Source organism: Plodia interpunctella, chromosome 17 (genome assembly GCF_027563975.2).
Source record: "Plodia interpunctella isolate USDA-ARS_2022_Savannah chromosome 17, ilPloInte3.2, whole genome shotgun sequence".
NCBI classification, from domain to species: domain Eukaryota; kingdom Metazoa; phylum Arthropoda; class Insecta; order Lepidoptera; family Pyralidae; genus Plodia; species Plodia interpunctella.
In genome coordinates this window covers 4029225-4045950 of record NC_071310.1, presented here as the reverse complement: position 1 = coordinate 4045950, position 16726 = coordinate 4029225, and the positions used below count along the sequence as shown (strand labels likewise).

The window sequence follows — 16726 nt, the reverse complement described above, 5'->3', positions numbered from 1 at the left end:
ATTGAGTATCAGTGTCACAAATCTTGGTATAACTCAACGGAAACCAATGTATTATTTGAAAGATCTAATGTTTCACCTGTTTTCTAAATTGTATAATATATGCCTTGGACTGATCACATTATGCGTATTTCACCATGTATGAATTAAATTTTATATTAGTAATAAATTATAAATATAAAAACTCGCATTTTAATTTCATGATGTTACCTCGAATAATAGGCATTCGATCAAAATCATAAAAAAATTAATTACGATGACACTATGATTTTTGGAATTAAAAAATATTTGCTACATGATAGTATTGCGGAATTAAAAATCCATATTTTAACATTGTAACTTTATTCACAACTTGAAATTATAATCTTATGACTAGAGAAACTTGCTGCGGTAGTTGTAATTATGATATAAAAACGGAAAATGCTTCAAACGTAAATGCTGTTCCTGTATCAATTTATCACAACCGAAGATGTCTAGCAAAATTAACAGTAACTTCCTTTGACAAATATAAGCAGAAAAACAATGTGTGAATTTCTTTGGACAATACACTGATACACGTAAGTTTATCATTTAAATTAGCATAAAAGAACTCAAGTTTAACATATTGGCACATTTGTAAATTCAATGAGATCATTTGATTTCGGCATTAGAATAATTCATTCTTTCTGCGAGAACTTCTTCAACAATCTTCTGTATAATTTGCCTGTCTTCAGCTTTTATATCTTCGGGTTTTGTTTTGTCATCGTAAATTTTCCTATCTATCAACCTGACTATAACTTCTTCCACTATCGCATCAATATTTTCGTTCGTATCTGTATCAGTGAGTTGAAGAATATCATCCAATGTGTCGGTATCTTGTGGCTCAACATTTTGCGGCTCAATGTATTCTTGTTTATCAACTACAGGTATTTCAATTTCTCCAGTTTCAGCAGCTTTTTCGGGAATATCTCCACGTCCATCTTTATCTTCAAGTAGAATTTCGTCTTCGGTCACTTTATTATCGGCTAGTTCATGAGCTATATGTTTATGCCGTTTCATAATATCACGCAGCTTTTCTTTAGCTGACGCCACAACTTCTTTTCGAGTCTCCAATTTTATCTTTTCGATCGCCTTCTTTTTCCTTTCTTGCCGTAAACTTCTAAACTCATCAAGTGCCTTCTTTGCTTTTGGCAGTTTTTGAGATTCAAGATCCTCTGTTGCTGTCGTTGTTTCCTCATCTACCATAGATTTTTCAATTGGAGTAATTACTTCACCATCAATGACTTCTTTGGATATTGGCTTATCTATTTGACTACTTTCTTCCATAATGGCTTCACCTGCAATAATAGATGAACTTGGTATCGTATTATCTTTATCATTCACAGAGTCAACGCTTTCTTCTACTGATTCTTCGGAAACCGGGGCAGAGGACTTGTGGATTGGACGAGATGGAAAATTGCTGAAACCTTTCATCTCTAGAATAAATAAGGCGGGTTTTGTTTTGATTTTTATTGGCGGTATGAGTTTGTAGTTCATAGCAATCTGTGAAAATGAGTCAATGCTGTCTAAAACAACATGTGTGTTAGCAAAGGCTTTCATGTTTGCTGAATATTTGCTCTTAGCTTCGACGATGAGATGTGTGTATTCCTGCAGTTGCTCTATTTGCAATGATTCGTTTTTACTGTATATCCAGTTGTCATTGATCTGGGTGAACCTTGTGACTCCCGTTTGAGCAGCTAAATTACTGATATGCACATGAACAAATGGCTCGTCTTTGAGCAGCTTGTGGAATCTGAAATCATTTATGATAAGGTAATGATTACAATTTCATTGACACTACAGCATACTCGAAAAATTTATTTCACCCTATGGCATTATAGTAGTGACATTGCTAGGAATGGGTGTTGGACGAGTTTTCACTTACCTTGTAATGGCTACTCCACCAGGATAATTAGTCATTGCTACTAAGACGAATGCCAGGGACATCACTATGTTGCCCACTATTACGACAATAGTGCCCCAGAATAATAGCTCGTATAAAGGGGCTTTAGTCTTCCTGATGTATCTGAAGGAAAACAAATTCATTTTTTATTTCTTGTGTATACATAAAAAAAATCAGTGCCCTGAAGAAAGGATATTTTCCATAAATACATATAAAAAGGTTGTTAAACAAATAAACTACAAAGTATACTTGCATATATGAGCAAGCTGCTGCTGACGCCATATTCAGCAGCGGGAAGACATAGATAATAAACCTCAGTTCCTTATGAGGCAGCAGCGAGTACAACAGTATGTAGACGAAAGCTGGAGCAGCATATTGCACGAGCCTGCGGTCGAGGTATACGCCTGCTGGGATGAGCACCAAGCTGGGGCCGAGACCACGCGGCAGAGCGGAGTAGAAGTACCATAGGAATGGTGATGTCTGATATACCAAGTTTCAGGACAATACTGTTATCACAAGGTTTTATTTGTTAGCGTGGATCAATTTTGCAAGTTAAATTTATTGTTTATATATGAGAAATCTTCTTGCACCCAGTATTTAACCGGCACAAACCCAACATACACATTTATGTATCAACCTGGGAATAAAATGGGAAGATCCAATTCCAGTAAATTTTAATATAAGTGTAAACCTATGTGTAAATTTTTATGTGTAGTTTGGGTCAAATCGAATTTTCAGAACCATTTTTAGTGGATTTTACCACTCTTGTGATTATCTTTGATATACTCCAGTTAAAAAAAAGGATACACCCCAATCAGAACTTTTGTTCATGACAGTATTATACAAGAACACTTCTGCTTCAGGCCATAGAAGGCGTCTCCAGAAGATGGAATCAACTACCACTGTCAAAGCTACCAAACCTGCTCCAGCTGGTACCACTATTTTGAATAACCTGGAATCATTCAATATATATTTTTTGTCATACTGATTTATGTAACATTCCAAGGACACCATGTAACACAGTTTCAAACTAAAAAGGTATCATAAACATGGAATACTTACGTTTTGAAATCAATTTTCTTGAAATATAGGTCTATTATAAGGAACAGGCCAAACAGCATAGCCAACTCAGATCTAAAGATAACTATTGCAGCACCCGCTGATATTAGAAACAGCTTATGTTTTCCTGATATCCATCCTTCAAATGCTAAAAGTACTGAAAATTAGATTAATAAAGTTTATTGTTTTGATAACATGAAAGGACATTTTCTTAGGTCAAGAATAATGAATGGCGAATAGCATGCCTTCATCCTTTAGTAAAATATATAACATTTCAGTAAGGCTGGTACAACCAGCTTATTCATATTCAGCAGTGGGTGAATGCTGCAGTAATGATGAATATTTCAATTAAGATTAGAAACATAAAATACCTAGAGGTAGTGCCATAATATTAGGTAAAGGGCGGCTCATGTAAAACATGAAGTGATACTGAGTTACTGATATGATTGTGAACCACCAGGCGAATGTATTGCCGAACTGCTTCTGCAGTGCATCCCTGAGCCGACTCCATGCTCCGATGACTGTCAGAGCAAGCATCAGACGTACTGGAAAAAATATTAAACCACCATTAGGTATGTAAATACACAAACTCGACCATAAAAACTTTTTATGAAATATACAATAAAAGAAGGTTCGATAATAGTCGTACGAACCTACATATTGCATCCAATATTTATTAATTCCGGCGATATGTAAGATTCCAACTAAAGGAGCTGATAATGCTGATATAACTAGCGGTCCCAAAAATGTACGCGGCACAACACCGGGAAATTCATTGTGATCGTACTGGAAGAAAATAGATCGTCAGACATTGTTCACTTCAACATATCCAAAATTAGAATACTTATAGCCACCTGTGATAGGTTATGTCTGTGATACAAAATGTCATGAAATGCTTGTATATTAAAACTTTCTTCCACTTTAGTGAAAGGGCATAATAATACATGTAAACTTGCAACGATATATAATAATTGGACCATGTCTTTTAATTTGAATTAGGTCTACTCAACCCATTGCTCAAACTATTTTTACAAAAACAGATGATTGATTGTCAATGTCAAACTCAAAAATGCCAAAAAAAACTAGATTAGTGCTCTTAGGCATGCATGCATGTCTACCTGTGCCGTGCGTTGTTACCGTTCTCGAATTTTTTTATATAGTGAAATGGACAGGAAATATTCTCGGGAATGCCTGCGCCATCAGGCATAAGCCGGCGGCATGTGTGGATGCGCCATGAGAATTTTATTCATACCGTTATCGTGAAATTTTTGATGAGAATTTGTCAATCAGCACCACAGACAGCATTTTTAATGCGTACATGCTGTGGAGCGCTACACATGTTACTTCCTAAATATATGGTAGGTTAGGTACACATAAATGGCATGGCTCATGATAGCTATACTGTGTATAGGCTCCGTGATATAGTAACCCACGGACTGAAATATCATTTAATGTTTGGCTAAAATTATCAATAAACGAAGCCTCATTATTTATTATTTTTGTGAAACCTAAAACACAATAAAATACTAATAAACCATTGTTTAAGCAAATTGTTACAAGCAATGTCAAAACAAAACGTTGTTTGACAACAGTCGTCAACAATGGAGGAACCCCGATTCTGTGACTGACATTTTGAGGCAGTGTTCGTTTTCTGATACGAAAAAATATCAATAATGATCAATATTTCATACGGTTTATTAATTGCGATATTATTACAATAATATTTCGCCCCATATTGTATTAAAACCATAAGAATGTGTGATGTTTGTTCGGAATTTTCGCAGCTTTTGGTTAATTGTAAGTTACATTGTTTCGAAATTTTGTGAACCATTTGCTTGTTGTACTAGTTTTCTGTGAGAACATGACATTAATTCGTACATTTATACAGTTTTGTATTTAATATTATCATAACAACTAAGTGATGTCTAAATTGAAAGTTATTTTCCAGGTGAAGCTAGACTAACGGACGATGTATCTCAGTACCCAACTATAAGCCAATCTGAACTAGAAACAGTGTTAAACTACATTCTTTCATGGCCTCAAAGGTATTGCTTTGCGTTGTTTTACTATTTAGGACTATTTCTCTCTTTATTGTGCTTTTAAAACCATTTTATGTTTACACCAAGTCATACCATAATCATAGGGCTGTAAATCTTAAAGATATCATTAAATGCTTACCAAATTTCTTGAATATCTAATACATGATAAAAACAGTATTACATTATTTTAAGAAATCCAATATTCATAGTCATATTTTTGGTATCTAATGACTTTTACATTTTTTACAAATACAAAACATTTTTTAGTAAAGTGAACTTTAACTTTGAAAACATTTGTCCCTTTTAGGCAATGTATGTGCTGCTATAGAGATGTGAAAAATTTTGAAAGGTTTTATTTAGTAGTCCAAAGTATACTGTGCTTATCAGTGTGCCAACTCAAGCAGCTAAAAGATGAACTAGCAGAAGCAGAAGAATCCCCATCAGATGAAACAAAAGAGAAAGCAAAGCCACTTGAAGCTACTATCCCTAATGGAAATAAAGAAAGTAATGACAAACATTCTGATACTCCAACTGAGCCAGAGGAGTCAAGTGACACTGGCCATCCAGAACATGCAGAAGATAAGAAGGAAAAACCATCAACATCCACTGATGACACAGAAGTTTGGCCTATGCAGCAGAAAGAGAAACTCATGCACATTGTCTCAAAGATCTTTCTGCTCAATTTTCCTCTCTACCTAGCATGTAAACATTCCACAATTCCAAGTGGCTTAGAAGACTTATCCGCCCAAGAAATATCAAACTTAAGTTCTTACTGTGACCTACATGATACTGAGATCCCAGCATATCTCTTACGCAATGTAAGCCTCTTTTGCAAGTTGGGTGGAGTGTTTGCCATGACCTCTGTGTTTGAGCAAGCAACACCCAGCACTTTACCATTATCTATGGCCCATGCAATAGTGGCAGCTGTCGGTAACTTGAAGCTCTGGCTGAACTTTAGAGCAGTGGCACAGTTGTTTATGCCCTTAAGAAGTAAGATATTGCAGTACATGTGCAGCTTGGAAGACAAGGATCTTAGGGTACCTGCAGTTAAATCTATGGCTGGTAAGTCTCTTTTGAAAACCTACTTTCCTTTCCTCTCCAATACTAGCTCATTATAAATAAATTTCAAAGTCAACTTCAACAATACTAATGTAATGTAATTACTAAGTAAGAAAATGTTGCGGTAATTATGTCTTCATTTAGCTCTCTTGTACAAGATATGTGAGATGGCAACAATTATGATGCATTTACCAAACTGACTGCTTGCTATGGCATTAAAGTATCCCATTTCTTTATAGATTTCATGTGGGGTGCAGCAAAAGAACCGTTAGATGCTCCACTTACCTTCGACAGTGATGGGCTTGCGCTGGCATTCAAGTACTTCAACAGCAGCACATTGACGATGCGGCTTGCAGGCGTCGCACAGATCAACGCTCATATCGCTGCTCACAACGAGCTGTGCGCAGGCGAACCCGCCGCTGAGGCTGAAGTAGCGGGCCAGAGGCTCGCTACTTGGTTGACTTATAACAATATCATCGAACATCTTTTTGGGCCTAATTTGCATGTTGAGGTAAGTGATGTTGTTTAAACATCTGTATTCTCTTCATTTTATTGACAAAAGTGGTGTAGCTGGACAGACATTGGATTACATTTCAAATACAATAAACAATTTATTATTTGGTCCAAGCAAAGGTTGTCTAAACAATCTCATTAACAAATATTGGTGATTTATTTGTCTAGTTTATTTAATGTTACTTTACACAACAATACACTAATTGGCTTGATAAATTAAAAATATAATGACAAGATAATGAAACTTGCCAGAATTGCAATTATATTATAGTAAAATATCAATATACTAGCTGCTATCCAGGGCTTGACTCCCCAATATGTGAATCTCATCTGAATACCTACACACAAGTTAATAAACACATCTTCATAATATAATTGTAGATAGTGTAGATTGATTTGTGTATTAATCATTATTACAGAAAAAATTAATTTGACTAATAGCCTAGGGCTGAAGAGCAATAGTAGGCATTGTGCTACAAAATCCTTTCATTCATTCATTCAACACTAGTAATATATTCATATGTAGGTTTTAGTGCACTTTTAGTAGCAGTAGTAATAGCCTATGTTTGAACCTGGTCATTAACTAAACTGTTTTAAATTTCATCATAATCGCCGCATCTGTTAAGCTGTGATAGACAGACAAGGCTGTTCCATTTATGAATATGAGATACAGTATAATATATTTGGCCAGGTGATAAAGCAGTCGCACATGATCCTGAAGTTCCTGGCGGTGGAGGGGCGCGTGACGCCGGAGCACGTGGAGCTGGTGTGGGCGGCGGCGCAGCTGAAGCACTGCGGTCGGCAGGTGTACGACCTGCTGCCGGGCTTCATCCGGGCGCTGGCCCCCAAGCCCTGCGCGCACCTCTACAGCTTGCTGTGCGCGCTGCCGCCTAAGGAACACACTGAGCAGGTAACACGTGGATTGAATCTAAACAATGATATCTTCCCTTGTCTTCATATAATATTGGCTGGGATATTATAATACTATATATATATATATATATATATATATATATATATATATATATATATATATATATATATATATATATATATATATATATATATATATATATATATTATAGTGTCTTTATGTTAGAAGCAATTATTTTGCAAATACAATTAGAAAGGATATGTGGTAAACTAACATGCAATTAATTAAATAAATTATATTTTTGTTCCAACAGAGTCTATACTTAGCATCAGCGCTGATGCGCGCGATGTGGTCTCGCGGCAGCGGCGGCGCCGTAGCTCTGAGCACGCCGCCGCCGCTGGAGGACGCGGCGCTGCGCCAGCCGCAGCCGCCCTGCAAGACGCACCACAATTCCTCCTCGGAGGCCAGCGTCAGCATGGACCAGACCAACTCGGATGATGACCCGGTGAGACTTTGACCCGCAGAGAAATAGTGGGAAGCAATGAATTTATGTGATTTTTAGTGTGGATATAGTTGGAACGGAGAGTGACATAGGCTTTTTTTAATTTATATTCTTTCTTTACTTGGACAAAACCTAATTTGATTTACATATATGAATGGCCTCGGCACCTGTGACAATTACATATCTGGGATGGCACAACTAGTTGTGTATACCATTTAGGCCACGGCGCCCGCCACATACGAGGCCTGCGGTATTGCCACGCAGCTTGGGTGGGTCATGGGAAAAACGTTAATGCTTATGTGATATGTCATGACACATACAGATATAATCACATTGATAAAAATTATGTCTATTTTTTTTTAAATCTAATACTTAGGAACAATAAAAATGAAAGTAAAAATATTTTTGTCTGCAGTGTGAGGAACTGAGCACATCAGGCGAAGAGGCCGGACCCACGCCTCGAAAGCAAAGCAAACATCAACGAGAGCTTACTGGTAAATCTTTCTTCGTCCAATAAACTAATTATTTCAATTTGAGCTGTATAATTTGTTAATTAAAATATTGTTTACAGCTGAACAGGAGTGGTTGCGGGAGGGAGAGGAGCTCTCTAAGAAGGAATGTGCAACGCTCAAGTCTTGCCAGAAGTAAGTTATTTTTTTACATGTTGGTCAATATCAATGCCAAGTTATCCAATATTTCGCTAAGTTATACAAAAATAACTAGAATTTCGGCGTTTGCCTTTTTATTCAAATTTTTATGGCTTTGCCTTTTTTCGCATAAATGATGTTGATGTTATTCCTTGTAACTTCCTGCTATTTTTCTGTTAATATAAATTAAAATAATAAGAAGGTAATGGGTTTTCCTTGTAAGATATTTTTCACAGATAACCAGAGAGTTCTTAAAAAATATATATATATTATTTGTTTGTTCAGACGCAGCAAGCGCGCAGGCAGCAGTGGCAGCGCCAGTAGCGGCGCGGAGGAGTTGCTGCGCCCGCGCAAGAAGAAGTTATACAAGAAGCGGCACAAGCCGCCCAACGCCAGGCATTTATGTAATTTTTTTTAAATATATTTTTTATTTATTAATTATGATTTACTATATGTTTCTTCTCTTAACGTCACATTTTTACCAAAAATAAGTGAAGATATTCATTCAGCCCACATTGCAATGATACTATTATTTTGCATAATAACAGTAAAATGTAACTTAAACGCTGCAAAAACCAATCAAGTTTCCACTAAATACCGATACAAATGTTATACCCCTTATTTCATAGCCCTTATTGTTCATCCAGTAGCCGGGCAGCTGAAGGCGGCGGAGCTGGCCGAGTCTGTATCTGAAGTGGAGGAGGAGTCCTCGGGCAGCGACACGCACTGTCAGATCCTGTGCGACAACGTTGATGCCGGCAGGTCAGTTCGTTATTTGGACGACTTTACAATGTAAATTGTGTATATCCCAATCCCAACTAATATTATAAATGTGAAAGTAAGTTTGTTTGTTACCTCTTCACGCATTACTTACTGGACCGATTGTTATGAAATGTGGTACACGGGTAGAAAATAACCTGAAATAACACATACGGTACTTTTTATCCCGAAATTCCCATGGGAGCGAAGCCCCGGGGCGGAGCTAGTTATTAATATTCATTAATGTATGTATATAACATCTGCGTAAATATAAAACTTGCAAATAGGAAACTAAGATCAAAAGTGAAAAACTTATTTTTATAGAAAGTTCTTCAATCATTAAAAGCCAGTAAGCCAGTCCAGCGAGTAACGAAAGAGAAATGGAATAAAGAGACATCGGAGAGTACTAAGAAAGAGACGTCATCATTTGTATAATTTATTTTGTCATAGACATTCTTAGTCTCTTCAAAAACCTCAAAAAATGTGCGGCAATCATGAGCGGTGGGTCGCGCTTAACAGTAAAATTTGGATGAAACGTCGAGGGGCTATGGACAGGGCTCTAGCGCTATGAAAAATGTTACCTATAGAGACGCGTAACGCAATTTTAAAGATCTAAGTATACACAGAGAGAGAGACAGCGGGAAGCGACTTTGTATTATACTATGTAGTGATTACATGAACTGAGTGAAACGTAGTTTTTTTCTAGGCCTGCGTTGGACAACTTGATGTGTTATTAAATTGTCGTCTTGTATTATTCAGGCGTTTGATCGAGCTGCGCCTGATGGAGAGCTACAAGCGTCACCGGGTGGGCCTGGGAGTGTCTGCGGAGGAGGAGGAGGGCAGCGCCTGCTCAGCGATGTCTCCGCACTCGCACCCGCACCTCGCCGACCTCGACGAGGACGACTCCGCCTGCGAGGAGCTGGCCAGCCTCGCCGCTCAGGTATCTGCTGATTAGAGCTGCATTTGGGGAGTACGGAGGAGGAGAGCAGCGCCTGAATACATTTTTGCTGCTATGTGTGATTTTTGTACTTAATTATACTGTGTATTGACTGTTGTCGGATTTTATTCAAGTCGCCTAAAGGCATCTGACATGCCTTTTACGATTACCTACCAAAATATGGTGGCAAGTTGTCGCATACACACCAGTGAACTTAAACTGTTAACCAGTGTTCAGCTTTGTTCACGATGTCCTTCACCGATGAAAATCAATGAAAACTTACTATACAAGAGTCAGATCGGTATACCAACTCATGTGGCAGGACAGGCGGACTTAACCACTTGATCACCGATGCTTTTAATGTGTGCAATAAAATATTTTGTTATTGAGTTAACTATATGGTGGTTTATGTTGTTTAACTCAGGCGCAAAGCCTGACAGAGTACCGTGCGCGTGCGCTGTCGGCGCGCCCGCCCTCCCCCGCGCCGCCCTGCGAGGACGTGTGCCGGCCCGGGGACACGCTGCTGTGGGACCTGCTGCAGGACGGCAACATTGTGAGTTGTATGACCTGCCTTCACAGAAACATTTGTTTATTAATGCATTTATATAAATCTCATCTATTGAGTTAGCCACAAAAGTTCGAGTTGTGTTGAACATATCTGCTTCAAACTCGAGTTGCAACATTCTACCCGAGACATAGGGACATAGCGACGTACATAGTTACATTGCAAGTTTCATGAAAACTTGTAAAAACATGCTTTTGTAAAATAGTATCGAAATTATCCACACATGATAAAAAATGTCACTCATACGAACTTTTATTATATAGATTTAAAAATCTGAAAGAGCAATAAATATGTACTGAAATTGTAATTTTATTGATTTCATACAAAATTATGAATATTTAAATCGACAGGAACAATTAGGGGAAGGCCTAGCACTCGAGGCAGAGAAGGCGCTGTGCGGTCTACTTTGCTTCAGCACTGACAAATTCATACGAATCAAATTCATTGAAGGCTGCCTTGACAATCTCGCTAATCACAAGTAAGTTCTGTCAACACATATAATGTGACGAGTCGTCACATTCCCTAAATCGATGGGATGGGATTCCCATCTTCTTTCTTTATGTTCTGCTCTATATCTTTAAACTCTGTGTCAAATTACTTTTGTATAATTTGCAGATCTGTCGCGGTGTCACTTCGGCTATTGCCGAAACTATTTTCGTCATTTCAACAATTACGTGGCATGGATATGCATCAGGTAAATTCACATTAATTCACAACTGTCTCTTATATGCTGTTCTGTACCTAGAATGTGTATTTGACCTATCAATAAAGATTTATCTATTTAAAATATCCCTCATATACATACACACAACTCATATGTATATAAAACTTCTAAATTATTTATTTATAATTATTTTAAATTTATAAATATTTACATCTTTTACAATGTTAGTAATCTTTCATACGTGTATTTGATTGGTTAAAAAAAAATACATCTTTTTCTTAGGTTGTAATGTGGGCGGAGCGCGAACGCGGCATGATGCGTCTATTCCTGGAAGACCTGCGACACTACATGGCCAAGGCGGGGGCGACGGGCGGGGCGGGGGCGCCGGGGATCAACTCCGACGCGGCTCACTACGCCCACATCACAGAGTTGACTGTGCGACTGCACTTTCTTACGGCTATCTTCTCGCCGGTCGGGTCGCCGCAACACTTCAGGTTAGTTTTTAATAGGCTTACTTAGATCCAAATGGCAGCACAAACTCTTGTGGTAAATTGGTGCCATAGATTAACAAAGGTTAGAGCAACTGGCAAAGGCTGTTGAACTTTGCTATATTTTTGTCGACTGAATCTATGGTTTTACAGTAGCTGGATACTTATCATGACCGAAATGTTCCAGGACTGAATAAGCCGCCACTGTTAAAATCAAAACTGTGATTACATGTTAAAAATGAGTACGAGCACCCTTGTACTTATTTAAAATGAAATCTCTTTCGGTGGAACCATGATAGGTGATGTGTGATGTTTATTTACCCAGGCTAACGGTGGACCAAGTGGAAGAACTGTGGCAGTGTCTGGTGGTGAAGGGCGGCGGCGAGTGCGCCGACTGTTTGTATTCGTGGCTGCTGTCTCACACGAAGTCCCCCGAGCAACATGCGTTGGGATTGGATGCTCTCAGGTTCCTGTACGTTGAGAAGATGCCCACTCTTGACCCAGAGGTGAGGAATTTTATATGTCTCTCTCTTTCTCTCTCATCTTCACGTTCCTGGTTGCATTTGAACTGTGACGCGTGAACTTAAAATTTTGAAAAATTTACTGATTCGGATCGTAACCTCTGTTCTATCATTCATGAATAAAATTAGGTCATTTAATGTGTAGATTTGAAATACACATTAAATTATCTTTTTTTATCAGACCATATAATCCATATCCAATAAATTTTAGAGTGTTAATTATATCTGTCGTTTTCTTGCCTTTTACTTGATCCCATTTTAAATGAAGTTAATTATGCGCGTAATTTCCTTCTAGAACTGTATATTATGCGACGTTTTTTTCTCTCCACAGACTATAAGCATAATGGGCCTAAGCCTATATCAGCAGTTATGCAATCTAGCGCGAATGGCACTCGGCGCGGGGGATTCTCGCGACTCAGCCCACCCTCACACGCTCGCCATGGACCATTTGTGGAAGATCGCATTGCGGGCCAATAATACAGGTAATATAATGTTGTAACTAGCCCCGAAACGTATGACATATAAAGAGGTACCTGTACAATATCAATCAAGCTGAGTGCTCTGTATGGGCCGTTGAGTATCGTCTATTTGTTTATTAGTTACCTACCTAGGCTATTTTGAAGCTAAGAATTCGATTCTTATATATTCTTGTTAACATAAATTAAAAATAGGTAACTCAAAACTACACGGACGTGGACGACACATAATTTTTAGATGAAAGGCCATAATTGTTAGTAAAAGTGAAAAAATAAATATAAAGCCAATTTATTTCAAATTTGTCAATATTACATTACCTACTTTATTTTAGATGTATCAATGGGCGCAATACAGTACCTGAATAGTTATTACATGGGACAGCAACTTCAACAAGAAGATGATTTCGTATCAAAGTGCATGTTCCATCTCTCTTCTGCGGCCGAGCGCCTCATATCAAAGCAGGACGGAGAGATTTCACCGGCACCGTGCGAAAAAGAGACGGACACGCCCGCTGATAAACAGAACATTTACGAGCACATGACTGAAGAGGCAGCTTTGCAGTGTATACAGAGGGCGCTACTGTTGCTGAAAACTCATTTGGACACGTTCAAAAGGAGGTAAGTCAATTATCAAGAGGTATTCTAAGTTTATTTGCATGAATGTGAATATAGTTTGGTCGGAATGAAAATGAAACAAACATTAATTTCTTTTGTTTTTCTTTGTTTTGGCGTGAACTAATTGTACTCGGTATTTAATAATTGTATGGGATGTTCCACCTGAATTCATTGCTCCTGCATGTACGATACCCTTTGGATAATGGTCACCACACCTGTCCGCCTCCTAGATGTCCGTGGTTCGATTCTCAAAGCGAGAAAATATTTTTATTTCTTTTCGCGGATATTTGCGGAGTTCTGGGCGTGTGGTACTCGTTTCTGTGTTAGTGTCCATTGAACCCACACCCCAAACCTAGTTCTTCTTTTCGCGTCGTTATAACTAACTTATGTAGAAACATTTATTTAACTGGCTTAGTCAATTGAACTTTGTTGCACAAAATATAATTTGTTCATTATGTCTTATATATTATTTTTTATTTGGTCATCAGATATGCTTACCACTTACGTCGCTGGGCGTTGGCGGAGTCCGGAGCGTGGGAGGGTGTGTGCGGGGGCGGGGCGGGGACCGTGCGGCTCACTCTGCAGCCGGGGGCCGCCGGCCCACGGGCCTCGTTAACGTTGCATCATTCCGATCTGGTGGCCCATCTGCGGGCCCACGTTCATGTCTGGTGGGAGAAACAGGTGTGTTACATCCACTTTATGACAACCACGCTAAAGTTAAAATATCTTTGTCGCCTGATACGTTTAGATAATGTGTCAAATCAAAAAATACTTCTCTGGTAAATAAAAGAGCATATATTTTGTTTCAAACTATTTTGAGGGGATGCGAATGATACGATGTAAGGATAAAAATAAGTTTTTGCTAGCTATTTATGCAAAAGCCTTCTTTGATTATCTTCCTAAGTAATTATCAATCATGGTGACATTGGATTAAAGTCTAGCTAGTATGTTTTGATACTAAAATAGTATTTCATCGTGGTTTTGACAGATACAAGGCGAAGAAGCCGTGACGGCTCTATCGACAGACGGCCCGCTGCGGATGATAACACAGGGACAGGAACTAACCATAGACTACGATGAGAAGACGCTCTATGACATGGGGTTCAAGGATAATCAGGTAAAAACTAAAGATATTTCAAAAAGTTTAGTTGAAGATATTTTACATTTGTATGTGTCGCAGCCATATTATAGAATTCGTCGTTTGACATAATGGTGCGTCGAATTGAAAACCGGGGCCTGATGAGATTAATGATGGCCCAGGACAGAGATGGTTGGTGTAGACGGCAAGAGGCCTATACCCAGCAGTGGGTCATGGAGGACTGCAGATGATGATGTTGTCTGTTCCCAGTTGGTGTTCGTGTCGGTGGGCGTGGGCGGGCGGGGCGCGTGGGCGGAGTGGCCGTCGGCGCAGCCGGCGCCGGCGCGCGCGCGGCTGCCCACGCTGCTGCTGCTGGACCCCACCTACTTCCACCATCTATTCACGCTCATGCAGGCGCTCGGCCGCATGAAGGAGCCCGGTTGTACTGGGGTGAGTGTAATCGTTTTTGGAATATTTTTATCCAACTTAAAAAAAAAATGTTCTCAATTTGTCGCGATATTTTATTTTTATTACGTACGTTACTCGATTATGCAAATACGGCTGGACCTTTTTTAGTTTTGGACATTATTGTAATTAGTATTGTCGCTGGCCGAGTGGTCTGAACGGAAACTTGATAGACGGCTTGGTTGCGATATACTGAGATGTTAGCATCTGCATAGCGGAAATTTGTGGCGGGATTTTGACGCCCATTTTGTTCCTCTACCCCAACGTATGTATAACGTATTTTTCACTTCGGCATGCTCAAATTTTAGCGACGGTTTAGCCGTGAAAGCTGAGCAGGTATACAGACAGACTTTCGCATTTATAATATTAGTATGGATTATACGGGACGTATGTATTTACAGGAGCCCATAGCGCACATGAAAGCGCAATTACTGTCCAGACGGGTGTGGGACATCCTCCAAGCAGTACCTCTTAACCCGACTCTCTTGGAAGCCTTTCAAAACCCCACCGAAAGCAAACTGCCCGAGCTACTCGATCCCACCAGCCCTCAGAAGCTAATGTATTCGTTGCATATCATTGACAAGCTGAGCTCACCTGGTAGTCCGAATATTAAAGAAACGTCAACCACAGACAAGAGCGATGAAGAAAAGTTGTCAGTGGAAAATTGGAACGAATTGTTCATAAAGAAGGGTGGATTGAGGATATTGTACGATATCATGATGTCTGGTGAGTAACAATTTTTTACCCATTTTTACTACCAAATAACATTGTGCAATTTAATTTAGTCACAAGACTAAGCTTAGCACTGTATTGATTGGTGTTTTATGTGATAGGATGTATGAAAATAAAATCTTATATTTTAAGAAAGTAAAAAAATATAGTTATAACTAACAGATAATATGCAATCAAGATAAAAATCGGTCTGTCGTTTGTACAAATAGTAATTTAATTAAGCTAACAAATCACGATAAAAATGTTGATCTGAGTTTAAAACTCTTCTCAGTCCCTTCTCACCAAATATTTTTAGGCACCCTACAAAGAAGTGACGACGGTGAATGGCGACAAGATTGCCTGGCTTTACTTCTGCAGCTGTTATGTAGAATCGGCACTTTGCCCACCTCGGACCCTGCGCAGTCGCCTAAACTGCATCCGGTGAGTTCTTGGTTCTAATTTTATAATTGTCGTCCCATAAAATATAATTTATAAGAACTAATAAATTATATTTTAACGAAAAACATCCTTTCACTTTTAACAATGGTTTGTTAATACTACAATTTGTTTCAGTCATTGCTCTCCCTGATGACTGTGGAGGAGACGACCGATAGGCTCATATCGATTCTCTGCGATGCGTCCACGACTAAAGAGCCCACCACTTACAAGACTGGATTCTGGGGACGTGCACAGGTGATAATAGATTTTTTTTACGTAATGTTTCAGAATTTAGAAATTATTTTCAATAAAACATTACTATGTATATCAAATAGATACCTAAATAAAGGTGGAATAAAGTAAATGTAAAATCAACAAGAATAGTTATAATCACTACA

General features: G+C 38.6%; 2 protein-coding genes across 9 annotated transcripts in view; one reads left to right on the top strand and one right to left on the bottom strand.

The window, feature by feature from the left end:
• Window positions 1–322: 322 nt before the first annotated feature.
• Window positions 323–4051, bottom strand: Alg12 (Alg12 alpha-1,6-mannosyltransferase). Of its 2 annotated transcripts, none has more exons than XM_053757451.2 (8): window positions 3832–4051; window positions 3631–3763; window positions 3349–3522; window positions 2981–3134; window positions 2726–2870; window positions 2172–2398; window positions 1901–2041; window positions 323–1768 (listed from the first exon to the last, which is right to left on the bottom strand). In XM_053757451.2, the coding sequence occupies exons 1-8, from the start codon at window positions 3955–3957 to the stop codon at window positions 628–630; spliced, it is 2241 nt and encodes a 746-aa protein (XP_053613426.1). In that variant the 5' UTR covers window positions 3958–4051; the 3' UTR covers window positions 323–627. The 2 variants fall into 2 exon arrangements, with proteins under 2 accessions (XP_053613426.1, XP_053613427.1); XM_053757452.2 differs by having other exon boundaries at window positions 3635–3763; window positions 3832–4022.
• A 528-nt stretch (window positions 4052–4579) lies between these two features.
• Window positions 4580–16726, top strand: part of puf (puffyeye) — a 30288-nt gene continuing 18141 nt past the window's right edge. For 6 of the 7 annotated variants that reach the window (XM_053757539.1, XM_053757538.1, XM_053757541.1 and 3 more), the window contains exons 1-24: window positions 4580–4774; window positions 4926–5022; window positions 5324–6078; window positions 6315–6586; window positions 7280–7498; window positions 7776–7967; window positions 8380–8458; window positions 8536–8608; window positions 8897–9015; window positions 9259–9373; window positions 10130–10310; window positions 10732–10860; window positions 11223–11350; window positions 11488–11566; window positions 11819–12030; window positions 12350–12530; window positions 12877–13027; window positions 13354–13639; window positions 14125–14317; window positions 14625–14753; window positions 14985–15164; window positions 15581–15905; window positions 16207–16331; window positions 16464–16583. In XM_053757539.1, coding sequence (XP_053613514.1) covers window positions 4732–4774; window positions 4926–5022; window positions 5324–6078; window positions 6315–6586; window positions 7280–7498; window positions 7776–7967; window positions 8380–8458; window positions 8536–8608; window positions 8897–9015; window positions 9259–9373; window positions 10130–10310; window positions 10732–10860; window positions 11223–11350; window positions 11488–11566; window positions 11819–12030; window positions 12350–12530; window positions 12877–13027; window positions 13354–13639; window positions 14125–14317; window positions 14625–14753; window positions 14985–15164; window positions 15581–15905; window positions 16207–16331; window positions 16464–16583 — 4383 coding nt within the window. In that variant the 5' untranslated portion in view covers window positions 4580–4731. The remainder of the gene's footprint in view (window positions 4775–4925; window positions 5023–5323; window positions 6079–6314; window positions 6587–7279; window positions 7499–7775; window positions 7968–8379; window positions 8459–8535; window positions 8609–8896; window positions 9016–9258; window positions 9374–10129; window positions 10311–10731; window positions 10861–11222; window positions 11351–11487; window positions 11567–11818; window positions 12031–12349; window positions 12531–12876; window positions 13028–13353; window positions 13640–14124; window positions 14318–14624; window positions 14754–14984; window positions 15165–15580; window positions 15906–16206; window positions 16332–16463; window positions 16584–16726) is intronic. The other variant, XM_053757536.1, reaches the window with a different exon arrangement.

Coding starts and splice junctions, on each gene's coding strand:
- Alg12 (XM_053757451.2), bottom strand. CDS start 3,957: ATGGTCCAATTATTATATATCGTTGCAAGTTTACATGTATTATTATGC. Junction 2,871..2,980: donor AAGAAAATTGATTTCAAAAC/GTAAGTATTCCA, acceptor GAATGATTCCAG/GTTATTCAAAATAGTGGTAC. Junction 2,399..2,725: donor ACAAAAGTTCTGATTGGGGT/GTATCCTTTTTT, acceptor TTGGTATATCAG/ACATCACCATTCCTATGGTA.